Source organism: Mastigoproctus giganteus, chromosome 13 (assembly GCF_048544385.1).
Source record: "Mastigoproctus giganteus isolate SK-2022 chromosome 13, ASM4854438v1, whole genome shotgun sequence".
In the NCBI taxonomy this organism is placed as follows: domain Eukaryota; kingdom Metazoa; phylum Arthropoda; class Arachnida; order Uropygi; family Thelyphonidae; genus Mastigoproctus; species Mastigoproctus giganteus.
Genome location: NC_143587.1, coordinates 80,776,520 through 80,800,731, shown reverse-complemented (window position 1 = coordinate 80,800,731; position 24,212 = coordinate 80,776,520). Strand labels below are relative to the sequence as shown.

At 36.8% G+C, this 24,212-nt stretch overlaps 1 protein-coding gene across 1 annotated transcript in view; it reads right to left on the bottom strand.

The window, feature by feature from the left end:
• Positions 1-24,212, bottom strand: part of LOC150076216 (mitochondrial potassium channel-like) — a 55,834-nt gene that overhangs the window by 9,645 nt on the left and 21,977 nt on the right. Inside the window, exon 2 of the mRNA XM_090387648.1 lies at positions 20,245-20,391. Within this exon, the coding sequence (XP_090243774.1) occupies positions 20,245-20,391 (147 nt within the window). The remainder of the gene's footprint in view (positions 1-20,244; positions 20,392-24,212) is intronic.

Here is a 24,212-nt window from a genome sequence, read left to right as displayed (position 1 = left end):
TTTTCATTTTCTACCACCTTAAGTGTAGTACCACACAGTTGGTATGTTTCTCTTGGGTTATTGCTACCCATATGCAGTACTTTGCATTTGTCAATGTTAAACTTCAGTTGCCACTTCTCAGCCCATTTGCCCACCTTATCTAGATCCAGTTGGAGTAGCATACTGTCTTTACTGTCATTTACAACCCTGCCAACCTTTGTGTCATCTGCAAACTTGGACATTAATCCTGATATACCATCATCAATATCATTATCATAAGTTCATCAATATCATAAGTTCAAAATAAACTAAGTATTGTAACTAGGAATATAAAGCTACTTCTAGAAAATAAATTAACATGCCAATTTAGTCAATAAAATGGTAAAAATTTTAGAAAAACTTCTCTATTAGCACTAGAGCTGTAAAAACTTTGCTCACACCGAGCTAATCTCGTTCCCATTGTAGATTTCTCCTACAACGGGATAATGTTTAAAAACATGGCAACTAAGTATAAGTGATGTGTACTGTGTCTTAGGTATCATGCATCTTTGTAAGAATAAACTCATAGGTGCTAATGAGTCTGATCTCACTATTGCTACAGAGACCACCACTAAGTCTGCAAATTTCAAACGTAGATTAAGGAAGAATTGGAATTATTCGCGTAAGCTAAAATTTCAGGATCCAAGTATAACTCGAGGTGAATTGTCACTGAGTCAAAGCAAAGAATCTTCTGAGGTCTCTATCTCTGGAGGTGTAGGTGAGAAGATGTTGGAACGGGAGGAGGTTCTCTTGGGTAAAGCTATCATATTAGCAGAATTGGATAGTGAGGATAACAGGGATGATAAGGACACTGCACTTTTGACGCCACATAGATCTGAATATTCCATCAAAACATGTCGTCAAAAGTGGTTATGCTATGGTGGGGAAGAAAGTTCAGTTGGATCACTGTGTTCATCGTGCAATAGGTCTCCCATTTTAAGACAAAATAATAAGAGGAGTCGAGATCAATGTGCCTAAAAATGATTGGGATAAGGAATTATGTAAAGTTAAGAAAAATATTCAGAGTAATATGAATTTGGCTGAGAAAAATGAAAATTCTTCAGCTAAAATTGAGATAGGGAATGACACTGAAGAGAGTATCTTGTCATCTTGTTCAAAAGAAATTAGGAACGAAAACATGAATTTTAATCCTGTTGTCAAAAAAACATGACTTCTTCTGAGGAGAGAAACTGCTTCATGCAGATGGTGATTTCGGAGGAGATAGTACTCATAGGTTTACAGAAATAACATTTAAATTACTTTACAGAAAAAACATTTAGATTTGGAAGATTTCCCTTTTGCCAAGGAGAGTGGTATCAATTGGAGTTCAATCAGAAGGATACTGTCTAGATGGGATCTTCTTAAAAGCCATGGTTTTGGAACTTGGAATACAGAATGAGAAATTTAAGGAACAGATACAATGTATGCATGAATCCACTCGGAATTATAGGCAAGATACGGATAACCGATAAAATCTGAAACTTTATGTTGATGTAGTTAAGAGTGACGTAACTTCTGTTGCAAAGGACGTGGGCTTGAAAGTGAGTTCCTCAGACAATGAAGCAGCTAGATCATATAATGATGAGCATGCTTTATTAATTCAAGCTAATGATGACTCTGTACTTAAAAGTAGTGAAGACGTCGAATTGCTGTGGATAAGGAAATGAGAAACTCGTTGAAAGGGGTCAGGATATGAAAGATAAGAAAAGTATTTGATCATGGCATTGTTTTAGAGACGCAAACTAAAAGAGACATAGAAGAAATAAAAAAGTGCAAACAATTAACACGGCTTGGATTAGCTTTTGGATTTCCCAAAAGACCTGGAATGAAGTTAATTGTGTTAGTAAGGAAGTTCAGAAAGATGATCTTCTACGTGACATGTATGAGGGATTTGCATTTGGGATTGATGAAAGAGGAGATGGTTGCTGAGGTCACTGTTCGCTTCATAAGTAGAAACAGGAGTGATTCCGGGGATAACTGGATTTTGGAGGTTTCACAAAGAATTAGAATTTTTCTAATGCAACAGCAGCGCTTGTTTGTTGGACTGATGTCATACAGGTTAAACGATTTCTATCTTGTGACTATGTTACAATTGTCAGGGTTTTGGGCATACTACCAAAACATGTAAACGATGAGATCCTATATGCAGCCATTGCACTGGGAAAGGCCATACATATAAAAATTGGGCTAAGATTTAGTTTAAGGTGCACCATCTCTAGACTCGCCAACACAGCAGTGACTGACGGGTGGAGACTACGTCTACTTCCTTCTCCTTGCTGAACTAATCCTTCAGCCAGCAGGTGAATCTGTCACGTGACAGCCGGAGAGTACAACCAACAGCGCTGCAAACCATTGCTGCTGAATCCTGAATATTACCAGAAAAATCGGTGTACTGATGCCGGGAGACTTACTAGCCAAAAAGGATCGTCCGCAAATGCCGGGCTGGCTGAATATTAGCAGAGAAAGTTGTACGAAAGTTGGACCAGTCAAATCACTGCTTTTTTTTTGTTTCTGCTGCATTTTTGTTTCTTGATTGATTTTTAAAAAAATTGCAGTAAAGATTTAGTTTTTGCAGAATTATGGCTAAATGATTAGCTCAGCAAGGAGAACAGGGGAAGCAGGCGTGGTGTCCACCCGTCAGTCATTGCCGTGTCGGCGAGTCTAGAGAGGGTGCACCCTAAACTAAATCTTAGCCAAAAATTTCAGACATTAACAAAGAGGATGTGTGTTCAAACTGTATTGCCTAGAAATCATGTGGGAGACAACTGTCTTCATGAGAAAAAGTGTTCAGAATATCAAAGAGTACTTTTTTTTTTGGTTTGGTTTTTTTAGGAGCATTAGCAACTAAGGCCATGTTGCTCTGGGGATATGCGGTGGTCATTCCCTGACCTTTTCGCATCCTCCATATATGGTGGTCACGGGCTCGAATCCCGGTCTAACCAAGAAGCGTGTACTGCTCCTGCTCGCCTGGCTACGGAGGCGCCTAACAAAGAGTACTCAAACTAATTAAACTGCATATGGCTGATTCCTTTCGTAACTATGGCCAATAGTCCGAATTACTGTAACTCAAATCAGTACATTCACAATATAAGAAGTTCGTTTAAAGGTTGGAAAATAATGCAGCTAAATGCGCAGCAGTCTCAATCTGTTGCGGATGAAATAAAAATTGTATGTCAACGAGAAAATATCGATGTTGCTTGCATCCACAAACCTTATAAGATAGTTGGTTATCCCCTTTCTTGTAGGGCCATATATAATCCTTGTCCAGAAGTGAGAGCTGCAATAATCGTTTTAATTTGGATTTAGTATTAACCAAAATTGAATCCTTATGTAGCAGTCATGTGGTTTGTGTTAACATTCAGTCTATTGTTGGTGCTTTTGTATTTGTTTCAATATATTTTAAATACAACCCTAACATTCAGCCATATTTAGTTTATATGGATAGCATTCTTGATAAGCTAGGAGATTTGCCTGTATTGTTTGCAATTAATTCTAATGCCAAGAGGTCACTTTGGTTCAGTGGCACTACTGATGACAGAGGAAAGGCTTTAGATGATATTATAGTGGAGTGGAAATTTATGGTGGAGGAGTCCACCTTTTGGACAGTAAATGGTGAATCAAACATAGATGTAACTCTTACAAACTCAATTGGCACTAGATTTGTCTGTGGATGGAAAGTCAAATCTGATTGGGTATTGAGTGATCATCGTGTGATATTTTATGAAATCAATACACATAGGGAAAATGTTGGCTTGAATCAATTACGGCACTTTTCTGTTATGCATGCAAACTGGGATAACTTTGAGAGAAGTCTTCAGCGGGACTGAAGTGTTCTTGATTGTGATCTCTGAGTCATCTAACATGACAGGTGATAACTCTTTGGGGTTTTTGCAAAAAGTTATCTATGATGCATGTGTAACTGCTATGAAACGGAAACAGATAAAGCATAGAACAATTAAGTGATGGATAACTCTATTGAAGAAACAGGTTAATAAGGCTAGGAAGCAATTTCAGAAGAGTAAACATAGGGAAAATGCCTTGGAAGTTATTCGATTAAAGAAAGACTATCAAAGTGTTCATAATAAATATGTCCATGCTATCACTAAACCGAAATATGACTGTTGGAAAACGTTGGTGAAAACGGCAGGAAATAATGACCCTTGGGGATTGGTTTATAAAATTTGTACAGGAAAATTCAGAGCAGCTGTTGGTGTTATATATTCTATTGGCAAGGGCACCACTGAGACATGTAGGTGGGAAGATTCCATGAGTGCAATCTTAGATCACCTTATAGGTAATGATAACATGACTGATAACCCATGTGTTAATCTAGAACATTGTCATATACAGGCATTGAATGAGTCGAATGGTAACGACACTGAAGAATTACCTTTTACCCATGATGAACTTCTAACCATTGTTAAGTCCATTAAAAATAACAAATGTCCAGGTATGGACCTACTGGAGGAAGAGGTAATCAAAAAGTTCTCTAATCTTTATTTGAATGAATTGTTACAAGTTTTTAATAACTGTCTAAGAGATGGCGTATTTCCATCTCCTTGGAAGGATGCACTGCTCAAGATTATCCTAAAATCTCCAACCAAGCCAACCTGCTTCATATAGACCTATTGCATTGCTTCCTGGTCTTGGTAAAGTTTATGAGAAGCTTTTAGCCATGCAGATTTCTATCTATCAAAAAAGTAATATTGGCATATCTAACAAACAATATGGTTTCACTCCTGGTGTAGTTCACAATGTTCGGGAATCAAATTATAAATATACCTTGGGAATTTTTGTAGACTTTGCTGGTGCCTTTGATTCCATTAGTTGGGACAGTGTACTGACGATGTTGCACATGGGTAAATGCTCTTTTAATATTTTCTCTATAATTAAAGATTACTTTATAGATCGCACAGTAACAGTTAAGTTGAATTTTGGATCAAATACGCATCATGTGACTCGAGGCTGTCTGCAGGGGTCTGCCCTTGGTCCTTTAATGTGGAACTTGGTTTTGGAAGATTGGCTCAAGAGAGAATTTGACCACTCACACACAAAAGCTTATGCAGATGATATACTTCTGCATGGAAACACCAGAAAGGAGCTTGAAATGAGGTCCGATTGCATATTGAAAGAATTATACAAATGGTGTAATTTGCATAGGTTCACAATCTCCACATCCAAAACTAAAATCATGATTTGAAGGATAAATTGGCTCTTAGTAGACATCTGCTCGTAATGGTATTTCCTTACAGCAGGTGGTAATGATTAAATACTTGGGAATATGTATTGCTAGTTGGCTTGAACTTTATCCTGCATATAACTATATATCAGAGAAAGTGAAGAAATTTATTGCAATGATCTCAAGAATTACATGGGTGGAATGGGGATAAAGGGGAAAGCACTCCATTTGATTTATGATTGCATTTTTCTGCCAATTATTACGTATGGTGCATCAATCTGGGTTGGCCATGCAATCAAAGTAAGCAACACCAAAAAGCTCTATTCTATACATCAAGTTATGTTACTCAAAATGGTTATGGCCTGCAGAACAGTTTCCACAGAAGCTTTGCAAGTGTTAACTGGCAAAATGCCACATGATTTGCAGTTAGTATTTCGAAGCCTATTCTTTTATTTGAGAAGAGGTATAAAACTCGAGTTGCTGGACATCAAAATTAACTTTATTATTATTCGGTTTTTAGGAGCATTAGCAACTAAGGCCATACTTCTCCAGGAATATGTGGTGGTCATTCTCTGACCTTTCCGCATCCTCCGTATTTAGTGGTGACGGGCTCGAACCCCGATCTAATCAAGAAGCGTGTGCTACGCACTGCTGCTCCTGCCCACCTGGCTATGGAGGTGCCCCACATCGAAATTAACACTTTAGAAATAAAAAGAAGAGGATTTGGGAGCTCCTTTTACAAAAATGGCAGGCGCCTCCATAGCCAGGTGGGCAAAAGCAGCAGTGTGTAGCACACGCTTCTTGATTAGACTGGGGATTGAGCCCATGACCACCAAATACAGAGGATGCGGAAAGATCAGGGAATGACCACCGCATATCCCCAGAGCAATATGGCCTTAGTTGCTAATGCTCCTAAAAACCAAATAACAAACAAACAAACAAAAATGGCAAAACAGATGGAATTGTTCGGAAAAAGGTAAAATAACATTCAATTTTTTCCCTTATAATAATGGTGTGAATTATATTAAACCAATCTGGTTAGTACGAAATCTACATTGTACAGGTCTTACTAACAGCTCACGGATCATTTTTTGCTAAACTGAATAGTCCTGGAATCATAGCAAGATGCAAGATGCAACTGTACATGTGGTGATCTGGAAACATGGGAACGTGTTTAATTGTTTGGAATATGCTGATTTGCATTTGGATTTACTGAATAATTTTGATAATGTAACTAGTCTGGTGGATGGGATTGAGCCAATACTTATTAAAACAAGGGGAAATTTTATTGCCTTTCAAAATTTTGCCAATTCAGTTTTCATGAGAAGGAATATACTTTTGCAATTGGAAGAGTTAAGGTTGAATAATGGATGAATAGGTGGACTGTACTTTCTTCTTCACATGGAATAGTATATTATTTTTTATAGAGGAACAGAAAAAATTCTTTGCAGAGGTGGACAGGATGTTGTTACCTGTTTCCTTAATGGGTGGGTGTCCACTTCTGCTCCTGCCAGTGCAGTTGGCAAGAAATCTTAGTTGTTTTTCTTGGATTTGATCAATAACACCTTCTTCCAGCTTGGTTTTGCTGGTTAATATGAGTAACTTCTGTTGAGCTCTCTGGCTGCTGGTAGATGACTGTTCATTGAACTCTATCTTTTGGAGAATACCGGTGATGATCAATCTCTAGGATGTGATGCTTGTGCTCATCTGTGGACAGTGTCTCTTCATCGGTTTCTGTTGTAGCCTACTTGCCAGGTTGTTGTGCTATAGCTGAGGGGATGACCATTGCACAGCACAGTTGATTTCTAATGTTGTTTTCTTTGTATTGTAAATAATTGTATACTGTACTATTTCTATATGTATAGCGCATTTGCCAGGTTTTTTTTTGGCTAGAGGCCGCTTTACTCAATAAATAAATGAAAAAAAATATCCAAGCATAATCTTATTTTCTGGCAAAGCAACATTCCACACATCAAGGACTATAAACAGACAAAACTATAAGGTTTATGTTCTAGTTTATCCGGTAAATATCTATACTACGAATGGAATACTCCTAATGACTTGGTGGCATAACAAAATACATATTAGTATGTTTTTTATGCAAAGAAAAAAAAATAGTAATGTGTGTTTTAGCATGGTGCAAAACTGTGCTTTTCCAAGGCTTGTGTGATATGCTAATATCCTCCAGCAAGGTGGTGCACATTAACCCCCCACCTTTGTTTCCAAATAAGTGGATGGGTAGAAAATTGATTTATTAGCTCCTCCCTCCCTCTTTTCTTCAGAAAGATGGTATGGGGTTATGTAAAGAGAAAAGTACGCTCATCAAAATGCAGACTGGTGATGTCCAATTCAAATTAACAAATTTAATAAAAAATATATATAAGGCCACTCTTCATGTAATTTAAATTTTTCTTCTTTTTCTTAACTTTCCAATTCATCTACAAATTTCCCCCCTTTAAATGCTGTTATTTCACGTTCTAGCAAAATCTATATAAGTAAGAACACCATAATTTAACAGCTTTTTCTATATTCACTTACTACTGTACCCTGCTTTACTTCATTACAACTTGCAGCTCAGTTGCAAAGAGCACTCTTTTATATGATAATTTTTAACACAAACCACTTTCTTTTCTAATCAGAATTCCCCCCCCCCCTCAACAATCCCAATAAAATCCAAACACAAACATTATTCAACTGTTTCCATTAATATAAATGTTTACAGCTGAGCATGACTTCCTAATCCTGAAGCTGTATGAGAGCTGATATCGGGAGGTAAAAAAAAAGGTACTTGATATTGCTATTAATGCTTAATAAAATTTTACTGGAAGGATGTCAACAGGCACCTTAAAACAAATATATTTTAACATTTTTATTTGCATGTAATTTCTCCTTTTGAATGATTTTACTTCTTTTACAAAGTAAATGTGAAGCAATTCTAAGAGAAATTTGGAATTTTCATTAAATTTTTGTTTTTATGAAATATCTCTGTTCAGCATAAATAAAATACACATACGAAAAGGGAAAGCAGTCTTAATTATAGCAGGTCCATGTGAGGATTTACTATATGTATGTATGTATGGTGACAGTGTCCTGCCTGTACTGGGAACCAAGGCATGGAGGAACTCAAATTTCTTCTATAGATTCAAGCAGTAGCGTATCCAGGTATCAACGTAAGGGGAGGCATAGCAACCAGGTCCACGTATCATTGTGGGGGGCATGGCAACCAAGCTTTTAAGTTTTTTTTTTAGAATGCTTCCTGCGTTTTTTCTTTAATTTCAAAATTTTCATTAAGGGGGGAGAGGGGTATATACCCTCTCTGCCCACCCCTGAATATGCCCCTGACTCAAGTGACATCATCCCAACATTGCATTTATAATGGAAGTAAAGGCAGATCAGAAATTTTCCTTTCTGCACATATGCTTGATCAGACAGGATAACAGCATATCTATGTTGGAAGATTCTCTAAAAAGAACCTTCCACTAATACAGAGCAGTGTTTCTCAACTGAAGATATCAAGCACTGTCCAAGTGTTCCACGAAATCTTTCACCAATAATTAACACTTATCTACATTTCAACATGCTTGAAAATGAATATATACTATATGTCCATACTAAAAAAAATTGCCAAGATGTATTTCTCTTGGCAATTTGTATTCATGACTAGAAATAAAAATAATTAATTAATTATTTTTGTTTCTAGTTTTTTTTTTTTTTTTTTATGAAAACCCAGCAGAAACAGTACATCTATGAGACAGCAAGCGAAGAGACTCTGTTAGAGAGGAGGCATTAATTAACCTAACTGCCCTCTTCTGAATGGAATCTAGACGAGCCTGAGAGAGGTTTTGGGGGCACCGCCACAGATGTGGGAACAATATTCCATGGTAGGGCAGATTTGCGATTTGTACAAGTGATTTAGATGTTTTAGATGCAGTTTTTTTGTAATGTGCAATATTTGTAATGTGCTTGTGCCAAGAGAGATTAGAAGTCAGGGTAATCCCCAAAAGGTAGCCAGGTGGGAAGGAACAGCAGTGCGTAGCACACGTTTCTTGATTAGACCGGGGTTCGAGCCCGTCACCACCAAATATGGAGGATGTGGAAAGGTCAGGGAATGACCACCGCATTTCCCGGAGCAATATGGCCTTAGTTGCTAATGCTCCTAAAAAAAAAAAAAAAAAACCAAATAACCAACCAACCAATCCCCAAAAGAGATATATCATTTTGACTAGAAATCAGAGTGTCACCAAAGATAAGCATAGGAGGAGAAGAATCCTTTTTGCAAGATATAATACAAGACTGAGTTTTAGAAGGATTGAAATCAACTAAGTTGTCTTTGCCCCACTGGACAATTACCTGGAGATCGGCATTTAAGGAATTGGTAGCAGATATTCAAGAAGTTGAAGCTGATTGAGCAGGGCAAGGTTTCTCAAAATGGAAAGTGGAATGCAATGTGTAATCATCGGCAAAACTATGGATAGGATTTCCAGTCAAAGGAAGGTCATTAATATACAAGAGGAAAAGAGTGGGGCGAAGAACTAAACCTTAGGGGACAATAGCATTAGTGGAGATGTTAGAAGACGGAGAGCCGTCTACCATCACCCTCAGTGAGCGATCAGAGAGAAAAGTGGATAACCAATTACAAAAAACAGTTGGCAAACCATAAGATGGAAGCTTGTTTAGAAGACCTTTATGAAAAACACGAATGAAAAGCCTTTGAAATGTCAAGTGCAACTGCTTGTGTTTCACCAAACTTTTCCATTGAATTTGTCCATAAATGTGTAACATAAACCAGTATATCACCAGTGGATCGACACTGAAGGAATCCATACTGGTGATTGTTGATCAGACAGAAGATTTCTAGATAGTTTAAGAGTTGGTAGTTAATTTATTTCTTCATTACTTTAGAAAGGGTAGAAGTAACTGCAATGGGATGATAATTGGATGGGAGGGTCACCCATCCCATTGTCACCCTTTTTAGAAACTGGATGGATATAAGCAAATTTCCAAGCAGAAGGAAAAACACCTTTGGAATAAGAAAGTGAAAAAAGGTGGCAAAGAACAGGAGTAAGTTCAGGAGCACAGGTTTTGAGAACAAGTGGAGAAATACCGGGACCTGGAGCTTTCTTAGCATCAAGATACGTCAAAATGCTTCTGACATCCTTTTGATGGAAGACCATAGGAGGCATTGAATGGAGCATGTTGGGAATGGTGGGAAGTGTTTTACCAAGATCATTAATACATGAGTTGGAAGAAAAATGGGATGCTAGCAGGTCAGCTTTATTCTTGGCTGAAGTGATGACAGAACTAACTGGTTTTGACAGAGGTGGGTTGTTGTTTGTTATTTGGTTTTTAGGAGCATTAGCAACTAAGGCCATATTGCTCCGGGGATATGCAGTGGTCATTCCCTGACTTTTCCGCATCCTCCGTATTTGGTGGTCACAGGCTCGAACCCCGGTATAATTAAGAAGCGTGTGCTGCGCACTGCTGCTCCTGCCCACCTGCGGAGGCGCCGACAGAGGTGGGGAGCAGAGATGGGCAAAAGTTGCAGCCAATAGTTTCGGCAAGAGACCAGAATGCTCGACTACCATTAGGGCAAGAAGCAAGTTTTCTACTCTTAGCCTGTTCAAAATCTAGTCTGGACTGATTAATAACTGCTTTAATTGTTGCGAGCTTTGGAGTAGGCAGAAAATAAAACTGAAGAATTGGAAACAAACCAATTACAATATGCAACATTCTTCTCTTGAACAGCCTTAGCACATTTATTGGAAAACCAAGGTTTAGATAAAGGACGAGATTTGGAGGGTGGAATAAAGATTCCATTCCTACAAGAATAATTTCACTGACACGATCTGAGCAAATGTTGACATCAAAAGTTTTGAAATAGTAATCTGACCAGTGAAAAGAAGAAAAGAAATCTCACAGGCCATCCTATTTTGCATTCTTGTAATGCCAAGCAATATGAGGTTGGGAATAGCCTTGAGATAAAGGCTCCATTGGAGAAGAGACAATCACCAAGTTGTGATCTGAGGTGCTTAAAGGACCAGTCACTTTGACTGTGTACTTAGAAGAGTTGTTTGTGAGAAAAAGATCAAGCGTGTTGGCTGCACGGTTAGGATTGTCCGGTATCCTTGTAGGTAAATGAACAATCTGTGCAAGATCATTAGTAATTGCAAAAGCCTGAGCATCTTGACCAGCTGGGTCAGTGTGACTAGAAAATGGAAGCCAGCTGGAGTTGTGAACATTAAAATCACCAAGGAAAATTACCTCACTGTTAGGAAATTTGGACTGGAAAAAGTCAAGTTGCAAAGAGAGGAAGTCAAAGAGCTCCAAGTGATTAGTGGAGTTGGGAGAACGGTAGAGACAACAGATGAATTTGAGACAATGAGGTAGAGAGAGAGATTTTAAGCCAGAGAAGATCGAAAAGAGGGGATTCCAAATTAACAAGTCTCTGACAGGGAATATCAGAACGGACATATTCACACGTATTACCTTTGAGGCGAAAGGAATCATACAGGGAATAATTTGGGCAACTGAGATGAGCAGTAGTTGAATCAACCAATAACTGAGATTCTGTCAGAAAAAGTAGATGGGGTTTGGCAGACTGCAAGTGGAAATGGACATCATTAAGATTAGAATTGAGATCACGTATATTTGTGAAATGAACTAGGAAGTGTTTGGGAGGTTTAGATCTTTTCACAGCTTAGAGCTTACTCTATTAGTTTGACAATTCATGGTGTATTCAATAGTAAGAAAAGGTGTGGGGGACATGCTGTATGAAGTAATGAAATTTTTGGATATGGTAAGAATATACCCAGATCCTTGACATAGCGTGGCCTCGACAATGTCCCCCGCATACACACTACTCGGACTCCCTCCAGTCACTATCTTGCAGAGTAGAGGTAGCAAGATTATACACTAGCTGATCCAGAAGCCTCCTAGAGAGTTACCAATAGGTTCAGTCCGGTGTACTAACTAGCGGCAGGCCTGCGAACACCGTTTTAGAGCTGTACCCTCGAAATGTAAGAAAGATTGGATCTCACCATGATGTTTCATTATAACCTCAAAAGTCATCAGTCATACTGCATGATGGAAGAGATGGGGAAGGGTTGACTGGAACTTAACTCTGGAAACTAAACATGGGTTCCATCACTTCAAGCCTCCAATAAGCAAAGTATTCCACCGGTCGATGAGAGTCATCTACCGCCTAGTCATGAATACAAATTTTTTATTGCGCTTAAAGTGAACAAATGAAGTAAAGTTTACACAGATTAGATTTTTGACCAGTTTTTTTACCCATTCCGAAGTGTTCCTTACTCAAAATGCATACATGCACAGATTTGAAAGTATACACTATAAATTTCAAATTTAAATTTATGAACCAAAAAACAGAAGTGACTATTAATTTCATATTTACTTTTTTTTAAATTTTGAAAGAAGTTTTGTTTTCTTGAAAATCGCATGTACAAACATGTCAACATGAACAGGCATCAAAGACATGGTGTCCTATTGACGATTTATCGTGCATTTTCTTATAAAGATAGGGACATCATAATTCCACTATAGAGTGTGATTGTAAGACCACACTTGGAATAATATGTTCAAGTATGGAGACCTAAAGAAAGACATTAAGTTTCTTGAAAGGGTCCAAAGACAAGCAATGTACCCAGAGAGATTGGAAGGGATACCCATATGAGGAAACACTTCAAACATGCAGGCTGCAGAGTTTGGTGAACAGGCACCTTAGAGGAAACTTGAGTGAGGTGTATAAGAGGAGAAAGTAAAATGAATGAAGGTAAAATTTTCACTGTTATAAATGATTCCAGAGCTAGAGGACATAAATTCAAGTTACAGGGGATGAGATTCAGACTGGATTGCAGGAAGATTTCTTTTAGCTAGTGAGGTGTTGATTACTGGGATGTTGCATCCATATGTGGTCAAGGCTCACAACTTGAGGAGATTCAAAGGTCAGCTGGATAGGAACCTGCAGGAAGAGAGCCAAAGGCTGGTGCAGCAAAAGCCTCGGGCTTCCTTGCACCATTATAGCTAATACTAACAAAACATTTTTAAACTTTCAGTTAAAAAAACAAAATCATATAAAATAATTGATGCCATCCACTAGTCCCCACACTGATATACTCAAATCAAAATTTAAAAAAAAAAAAATTTTTTTTTTCATAAAGAAAAAAAGAGTTTATAATGGCCAAAATGGCCATTATAAACTTTACAAAAAATCTTGAGATAACACCTTTGTTCATCTTGATTGCTTCACCCCCAATAGTTAATATCACTTCTATAATTTCATTCCATTTTGGATCAGGAACTTAATTGTTTTTCTGCTTGGACAGTTGGCAACTTGGTCTGATAATTTTATGCCTATTCTCAGTGAATATTCCTATTTAAACACACATGTAAATTTTAATCTTTTTGATTTTGTAAACTGTCATGTAAATTTAGCATTAGGTAGAGTTCCCATTTAAATTAAAAAAAAAAAAAACCCTCCAACAAGGCTACAGATATCTAATAGTAGTTTGATCTACATCACTAATGATTATTCAATTATTATTATTATTTAGTTTTATATACACAGAAATTGCTTTATAAAATTTTAAATTATTCTCATGTAATACTATTTTGGATTTAAAACTTGTACTATCCTCAATTCTTTCTCTGTTTTTTTTGACTTGATAACAGAGTACAAAAAAAAAAAAAAACCATCTATAATACCTCTCTTCTAAGTTGGGCATGATTATCTGGTTACTTGGAACTTATTTCACATTCATTAGACTACACTAAGCAGAATTGCATTTTTTACAATTATAATCTCAATTACTTACCCATGCCATACCTTTCATACATATGGTTTATGTAAGATGAAACAATGCAAATAATAATTGATTATATGATCATTATAGAAAACCAATGTGATTTTCTATAATGATCATATAATTTCAATCTGGGAGGTACCACCACCCAGAAGACTAATGTTACTTATCTGAGAATAAGTAACATTAGTCTTCTCCTTAGGTGAAGCGTAACTTATTCGAAGTAGTGCAATATCATGGCAACTTGTTGTGAAGGTATTCACAATATGAGATATAACTTAAAACGATGCCGCCTTATAAATATTCTGTTAATTCAGAAATGGCTGTGTATTAATGATGCTATTGCACTTAATATATACATAGTCTAAATTGCTCGCAGCTTGAGGCTTTAGCCCTAAGCGCATCTTAGTGGAAATGGACATTACTGAGACTGGAACAGAGACTACACATTATTATTATTATTATTATTATTAGCCATATGGTGCAAGGAAGGCCTGAGGCTTATGCTGCACCAGGCAAAAAAAAAAAAAAAAATTTCAGAATTACTCCGAGAGAGAGAGAGAGAGAGAGAGAGAGAGAGAGAGAGAGAGAGAGAGAGAGAGAGAGAGAGAGAGAGAGAGAGAGAGAGAGAGAGAGAGAGAGAGAGAGAGAGAGAGAGAGAGAGAGAGAGAGAGAGAGAGAGAGAGAGAGAGAGAGAGAGTGAGAAGTACAAGGGAGTCATCAAGAAAAAGAAGAATGATGATATCCAGCTGAAGACCTATTTGTGAAATGAACAGGGAAGTGTTTCGGAGGTTTAGATCTTTTCGCAAATAAGTTTGTTCTATTAGTTTGATTATTCATGATGTATTCAGTAGTAAGAAAATGTGGAGAGGTCATGTAATATGAAGTAATGAAATTTTTTGATGTGGCGTATGCACAACAAGAATACAGGTGACCCCCGCTTAACGCTGATAATTCATTCAGGAAAAACAGAGTGCTAAGTGAATCCGCGCTAAGTGAGTGCCGCATTCCCATAAGGTAACATATGTATTTGTGAGTTGCGGTCAGTGCCATAGAATATTTCCTGATCAATAATAAACGGTAGTGAAAAGATGTACAAATGTCGGTCAAAATATTTAATATTCAAATATTTGTACATATAAAATATTCTGCATTACATACATATATAATTATGTGGTAACTACTTACATGTCAAAATAAACTTAAAATTCCAATTAAAATCGTGAATTTAATTGATCTGAATTGATTTTAATTGATGAATTTAATTATGAAAAATGTGTCGATTTTGGGTTGAACTTTGGCCCTCTTCCAAATAAATTAAAAGGGGTATTAATTTTAAATCCCCCAGAGCGTTTCCGCATTCCCATAAGGTAACATATGTATTTGTGAGTTGCGGTCAGTGCCATAGAATATTTCCTGATCAATAATAAACGGTAGTGAAAAGATGTACAAATGTCGGTCAAAATATTTAATATTCAAATATTTGTACATATCAAAATAAACTTAAAATTCCAATTAAAATCGTGAATTTAATTGATCTGAATTGATTTTAATTGATGAATTTAATTATGAAAAATGTGTCGATTTTGGGTTGAACTTTGGCCCTCTTCCAAATAAATTAAAAGGGGTATTAATTTTAAATCCCCCAGAGCGTTTCCACTCGACAATAAAGTCAACCGATCCTTCGCCGCTTTGAAACCTGGCATGTTTTTTTCTTCTTTCAATATGAAAGTTCCTTTAGGCATTCATTTCCACAAAAGTCCTGCTTCATCTATGTTAAGAACTTGTTGAGAAGTATAACACATAATACCCCTCTTCAATAATTTTAACAAGTTCTTTTTTGAAAGTTTCGGCTCCTCCCTGGAATTTAAATCTATTCAACCAGCCCTTACTAGTTTTAAATGGTTCCACATTTTTTTTTTTTTTTTAGGTGAGTTTTCTTCAGATCATCGTATTGGCTAATCTCTCTCTCTCTCTTTTTTTTTAATAATATTTAACTTAACTGAATTCTGCATTGGATAAAATTAGTTAGTCTTTCCGCCTAGGCCGACTATTTCTAATAGTCAGCCTAGCCCTAGTTGCTTGCAGTGGAACAGCTATCTTTCTCGCTGCTAAAATTAATTCTTTATTTTTTTATAATTGTTCTTACAGTTAAACTTGCAAGTCCTAAATCATGGCACACATCTGCTTGTCGTTGACCGGAATCGATTTCACTTCAAAACGTCTAATTTAATTTTCAAATTCAGTATTTTTCTTACATTTATAGTCTTTGTACTGCGCCCAGACGTTGTTGCTTTTTCATTCTTATCGGCCATTATTAACTCTTCGAAAATGTAACTGCGTTGGTTGCATTAATTATGATACAATGTTCGAGTAAACTGTCCGTTACGCACGGTCAAATTGCTTTTTTTTTTTTAGCTTTTTTTTTTTTTTTTTTAGGAGCATTAGCAACTAAGGCCATATTGCTCCGGGCGGTGGTCATTCCCTGACCTTTCCGCATCCTCCGTATTTGGTGGTGACGGGCTCGAACCCCGGTCTAATCAAGAAGAGTGTGCTACGCACTGCTGCTCCTTCCCACCTGGCTACGGAGGCGCCTACAATGTCTAATACTGTACTGTGTGATGACTAGCCTTCGGATAAATGCATACAACGCTAATATTACAAGCATTATACTTGATCATTTTTTAAAATGTTGATCTCGGAACTATGTAACAAGTCACTGTACTGCAATTAAATTAGCGTGCGAGAAAATTTCACTGAGCGTGGGAAACGTTTTAATGCTGTTTTGGTATTCATTTTCAAGCTTTTGACTCCATCAAATGAAACGATTTCGTTAAATATGCCAAAAATGCAATCTGTAAAAGAGCGTTATAGTGATATGTGACAGCGTTATAGTCACATATCACTATAACGACAGATACGGGTTATAATATAAGAACAGCATTATAGCGAATCAGCGTAAAGCGAACTGCGTTATAACGGGGTGCTGTATACCCAGCTCCTAGACATAACATGAGCTCTACAATGCCCCTCACATACCCACTACTCAGATTCCTTCCAGTCACTATCTGGCCGAGTAGAGGCAGTGAGATTATACACAAGCTGATCCGGAGGCCTCCTAGAGAGTTACCAATAGGTTCAGTCCAGACTATCTGGCAGTTGGCCTGCAAACACACCATTTTAGAGCTATACCCTTGAAATATAAGGAAGATTGGATCTCACCATATGCCCATCATAACCTCAAAAGACATTAATCATACTGCATGCTGAAAGAGATGGGAGGATTCTGTAGCTTTCCTCTGTGGATTAAACACCACTTATTGAATTAAACATCACTTCACTTATTGGAAGCTTGAAGTGGTTTCACCACTTCAAGCTTCCAATAAGTGAAGTGATGTTATTGCACTGGTTGATGAGAGCCATCTACCACCAGGTATTGCTTAGTAACACAGAGAGGTACCATTCCTTTGTTTGGTGTGGGCACCACCTTCAACCCCTGCATACATTAGTTCACACATGGGTGATCACCACCAGTATACTATTTGCTGTATTTCAGGATTTGCACAGGGGTTTATACCCAGGGTTACTAACAGTCCTACCACCATGAATGTGCAAATAGAGGATCTGGTTGTTGTAGAACGACTGGACTTTGCCAAAATTCAGTTCACTTGACTTAAATTATCTGACCTAATGTCAGTTCCATCAGCATTTTAAACTTCTAGGTAACAAGCCCAGCTTGTATATTAAATACATTAAAAATACATGCAAAATACATTAAATATAGAATTTTGATTAATGAAATTTTCACCACTGCAAAATAACTATTTTTCAGAAATGACTGCTTCAATTGACACTTCAGGCAACACTAAATGAAATCATGCAGCTTGGTTTTCACTGGTGGTACTCTATATAGCTGATTACAAGCAAACATCTCGCTTCTTGTGAAATTACACGGTGCTCTTGAAAATAACCGAGTATACTTTATCTTTATAAATATTGCTTATCATAAAAAAAAAAAGCTCCATAAGAAATACTGAAAATCAAATGAATAATAAATTACTGCAAAAATGTGAAAAAGCATGTGATAAAGCACACAAGAAAGCATATGACATCATCCAGCCAGAAAGCAGTAAAGCACGTGACAACAATCATGGCATCTTCCAATCAGCAGTCAGTTAACATGTAGAAGACTGACACCTTCCATCAGCTGGAGGCTCTTTCCAGAAATTTGTTTGTTTTTTTTTGTTTTTTTTTATTAATTTAAAATTATTACTTTTTTTTTTTAGCTCCATTACTGAATTTACTGGGGTACATTTGCTGCCTTCATGTCACCTAAAAAGTTGTCATGATCACAACAGGCACTTTGCATATGGTGACAATTAGTCATCATACGAATGAACGTATAGGAATTTTGTCAAATGCAACATAAATTTGTCTAAGTAGCTGTACAATTTCTGAATACTACTCATCCTTTTAAAAACAGATTTAAAAGGTTTCAAATAATTTCTGATATATGGCTGTCCTGGAATATAAACAAAGTTTTTTTTTTTGGCAAATTGTTTATACCTCTCTAGGTCTACCACTCATCTGATATAATGGTTGTATCTGCTGCAATAGCTTGACTGGAAAAAGTTTCAGAATCTATTACATAGTTCAAACTTGCTTTTCCAACTTTTAATCAATTTCAAATATACCATATATCAAAAGGAAAATCCTTTTTTTGGGAAATCCTTTTTTCATGCTGTCATAAAGCTGAATCTGTTTGGCTACAGAGCTGCAATTATTTTTCAAATGACAGATCCTTCAACTATAAAATTTGTGCAGAGTGCTGTTGACAGTTTATCTGTAATAAGAATCCATCACAGAGTACTACATAAATTCTCTGCAAGATACTGGCCACCATGATTGCAAAATGAATAATTTGGTATGCAGTCTCACTGCCAGTCATCAAACATCAAAGTCAACAATCATCAAACTTACTGGATACCAGAACAAATTTTTAGAAACAATCACCAACTGACACTCAAGATATGTAAAACCCTGGCTTATATAATACTACAAGGGGAAAAAATAAATAAATAATGAGAAACATTCACAAAATTTAATAAAAGCTTATAATTTTGGAGGACAAACTGACACATTACAAAGTGATTTTTGTTACATTATTGTAACCACTAATTTAACAAAAATGTTCACAAGTGAGATTAATATATAGTGGACCCCACTTTACGATATTAATCCATTCCAGAGACACCATCGTATCGTGAAAATATCATAATGTAACACATTGCTTTTTGGTAATTGTTCCAAGACTTCGGAAGTCGAAATTTTCGCAATATAACTAAGATATTTATCTGTCTAAAAGGTAGTTTTTATAATGGAAGTTGTACATATTAATTTAAAAAATTCATTAAAACTAATATATTGATTAAAGTACAACACAAAAAATCATTTCAACTGAAGGATGCAAAAACAAGACATGCAGCCAACATTTACAAATGCTGCTATTGGCTGGGAGGAAGGATCACATGGTCCGATCAGTGACAATTGTAAGCCCATCATAAAGTAAAATAAGTAGGCATTGGTTAACATGATCACTAGTTGGTAGAATCAGCAGCTTTATAGAATCAAATTTCAAAAAATCAATTCATAAATTGAACCAATCGTAAAGCAGGGATCCACTGTATAAGGAAAAGATTTTGCTGAACAGGAATGCGTCAAAAGAGAAACACAACGACTACCTTAGCAATGACATGGCACTTGTATCTGATCTCAGAAAGTGAAGCATAAATGCATTTGGCTGCCAATCCCAAACTGGAGAGAATTTATGACCAGACAATTGACCAACCTAAGAAGGATATAGTTTCTCTACCGACCCTTGCTGCTGTGGTCACCATTTACCAAACCTTTCCCTTTTGATAAGTTTATGGTTTTAATAGTAATTAAGGTCTGTGGATTAACGAATCAGAGCGTTTATTAAAGAAAAATGGATCGGAAAATTTTGCATTGCATTGATTTTACTGTAGCTTCAGGTTGTATGTTGCTAGTAATTAAATGAGTTATTTCAAATTCAGATGTAATGCCAGAGCAAGTGATATAATTCCTATACTATCACGTAGAAATTTATAACACCTGCATTGACATTCAGTGCATAACCAGTTGCTTTATTAAAAGAACCTAGTATTGGTATACATCAACAATTTAAATTTTCAACATTCAAAACATTACCTGAGTTATAAGATGAAGATAACGATCTTCAAATCTTGATGTCTTATCAAGCTCCAAACGAATTTCTTTTAACTGAGCTTGTACTTGTAAGATGTTCTGTTGCAATTCACGCCTTTTCTCCTGAGTCTCCAAAAATTTACCTTCTGCCTATAAGATACCAGAATAATCAAATACAAAATGACCTATAAACAGAATTATCAGAAGCATGAAATAGCAAAGCTGCTGTTTCTTTCTAGCAGTAATTTTCAAATTTCTATTAGTTCTGATAATAATAATGAAAAACAGACTGTTTGCAATGCTTTGGATTAGTACCATTACTAAAATGATCAGACCATCTAGAGTCTGCAATGGACATATTATGTGGTCACATTACAATTTTATAATGGTGTCTAATTTTGAAAATACAAAAATTTGTATTCTAGATACCTGTGTGTGTGTGTGCACTCTCCAATCAAAACATTAGGACCACTCCCCATGTTTTAGCAATCAGCCATTCCTCCCCACTTGGTAGAGCACACATCACAGTAAGAACCAACAAATGTGATACTGCAGGTCCATGTGAGGTACTTGATTGACACGGGCAGGGGATAAGACCTTCAGAAAGGGATGACTGTTGGGTACCAGTTGAACAGTAGCAGTATTACAGATGTGTGAATCTTGTGGGTTGTTTTTAGTGCTGTATGTAGTTAAGGTATCCAAGATTGGACGGATCAACAGTCACCAGCCCAATGGCAGGCACTCACACCTCAATTCATCTATCAGCTTGCACAAGATGTCTCGTTTTGTGCAACATGATAGATAGAAAACAATGGAATGGCTGAGCATGGACCTTAACCAGGGGACAACCAGCAGTGCTTCCAAGACTAAAATCCAACGAACTCTCTTCCATACGGGCTAAGTTTTTTGGTATTAAGTTTTCCTGGCAATCTCTTGGATCCCTTATATCCCTAGACTGTGAATGCTAAAAACTACTCCATTGTGATAATCAGTCTGCGCAGGTAGCAGAGTGATTATAATCACTGCCCTCCCTGCACTAGATGGAAAAAGTTCAAAACCTCAGGTTAGAATCCTGTCAATGACAGGATCTAACCCTAGCTTTTCCACTGTCTTTCGAGATGGCATAGGTGCATTAAAAAAAAGATAATGTGCCCTGCCACTCTACCAATATTGTTTCAGAGTGGTTTGCTAAACATGAAATTGACTTCTAGATGCTATCTTGGCTACCAAATTTGCTGGATATGAATTCCATAAAACATCTCTGGGATTAAGTACTGAAAGATCCAGCATTTGGATCCTCACCACATTCTATCAATCCTCGTCACGTGGTACAATATACCTCCCCAATATTCAGAGGCATTAGAGTCCATGCCTCATTGAGTGAGGGCAGTACTGGCAGCAAGAGGAGGATATACTCATTATTAGGGAGTGGTCATTATGTTTGGATTGGACTGTGTGTGTGCGTGCACATGCACGTGTATATATATACACCTTTTTTTTTCCCTCTATTTGGGTTGAAATTTTTGAATTTGATGTTAAAATTGGAATAAGTATTAGCATTTAGATTTTGTGATTTCTAAATTTAAAGTTTGCCTAAACTGCTTTTTTCTCAATGGGAAAGCTGTTCCCAGTCCTTGGTTTAATCTAAAAACATCATCAGTGCACTTCTGAGAGGAGCTCACATCTGGTGAGTATGGGCTTGGCAAATGCAGGGTCCTGAGCTGGATATCATCATTCTTCTCTTTCTTGCTAATTCCCTTCTCCTTTTTTTTTTTTTTTTTTTATGTAAACCCCAAACACGAGAGGTATTAGAACCTATAGTACTTAGTACCGTGCTTGAGAAGGCGAAAGAAGATACTTGTTGACACTGAACTTGAACTTCTGTAGACTGTAATTTTCAGGAAATACGTATGAAGGAAGGTTGTTCCAGAAAACGGCAGCTGAATGAATAAATGAGGAAGATGAAAAGTTGGTTCTGCGAATTTGAAGTTGGACAGTAAATGGATGTTGGCGGCACGTGTTCGGACTATTTGGAAAGAGAGAGCGGGAATTATAGAAGCCAATTCAGAAGAACAGTGCTCATGGAAGTATCTATAGAAGAGGCATGCAGCAGAAACAGTACGTCTATGAGACAGCGAGTAGAGAGACTCTGTTAGATATGAATCATTAATTAACCTAACTGCCCTCTTCTGAATGGAATCAAGAAGACTGAGAGAGGTTTTGGGGGCACGACCCCAGATGTGAGAACAATATTCCACGCCAAGGCGGATTTGCGATTTATACAGAGTGAACAGCTGTTTGGAAGAAAGTAATGCCGAGAGCGAAAGAGAAAACAAAGATTTTTAGATGCAGAGGAAGCAATATTTGTAATGTGCTTGTGCCAAGAGAGATTAGAAGTCAGGGTAATCCCCAAAAGAGATATATCATTTTGCCTAGAAATCGGAGTGTCACTAAAGATAAACATAGGAGCAGAAGAATCCTTTTTGTGAGATATAAGACAAGACTGAGTTTTAGAAGGATTGAAATCAACTAAGTTGTCTTTACCCCACTGGAGAATTACCTGAAGATCGGCATTTAAGGAATTGGTAGCAGATTTTCGAGAAGTTGAAGCTGATTGAACAGGACAAGGTTTCTCAAAATGGAAAGTGGAATGCAATGTGCTATCATCGGCAAAACTATGGATAGGATTTCCAGTCAATGGAAGAAGGTCATTGATATACAAAAGGAAAAGAGTGGGGGAAAGAACTGAACCTTGGGGGACACCGCCATTACTGGAGAAGTTAGAAGACAGACAGCCATCAACCATCACCCTCAGTGAGCGATCAGAGAGAAAACTGGATAACCAATTACTAAAAATAGTTGGCAAACCATAAGATGGAAGCTTTTTTAGAAGACCTTTATGCCAAACACGATCGAAAGCCTTTGAGATGTCAAGACTTCTGACTCACTCACTCACTCACTCACTCTCTCTCTCTGGGTAACACGGAAATTTTTTTTTTTTTTTTTTTGGCTGGTGCAACATAAGCCTCAGGCTTCCTTGCACCTTAAGGCTAATAATAATAATGAATGTAACACAACTTTTTTGAAGAAAAAACAAACAATAGCCGTATGTAATAGTCACCTTTCAAGAGGTGCATTTAGTTGTACATGGGCAGTTTTGTCAACATCTCTTCCAAAATAATGACAAAATAAATTACATTCAAAAGAATTATTTCTTAAAAAATTCTGAAATAGAAAGCAATAATTTCATGAAATAGAACTTAAAAGAAAAAAAAAGTGCAGTAAAAAATTCATTATTGGGAAATTAAAAAAAAGGAATAAATGAAATGGGAATGGATATTTTGGTGCTTAACTTTGCGATTTTGGTCATTTATCATTAATGTTCAACAACACTGTACAGTTACTATTATTTTCACAAATTAAAGATTACAATGTAACTAAAAACAACAACAGCAGATTCAAATAATTTTAATCTAACAACAAAACAGATACATACCATACAATTTACAATATTCTACTTTGTTTATAGGAAAGAACAGCATATCAAGTAATAATTTAAGCGATACAGGCAGTATAGTTTCAAAAGCAAACCCACAGTACAAAATAATGAGCCAATGTCTAATTTAAATGTGGGATTGTCAGTTTCAACATCCCATGAATTGCCACTCTCGTGGGTCCACTGGGAATGACAAATATCTTACAGTACAGAATTATATGCAAACTTGGACATGAACTGACCCTTCAATTTGTACATAAAAACCCAGAATATGCACTGACGTGCAGCAAGGCATGAAATTCACATATCACAGTATTTGCTGAGCTACATAAACTTAATGAAGAGCACAGTGAAATTTATTAAAGTACAACTTCTTGGTGTTCATTTGCACATTTGTAAAACAGTATGAAAGCGTGTTTTCCAAACACAATTTACATCAGATGGTGTTACTTTATGAAGAATGCAGCTGAAATGC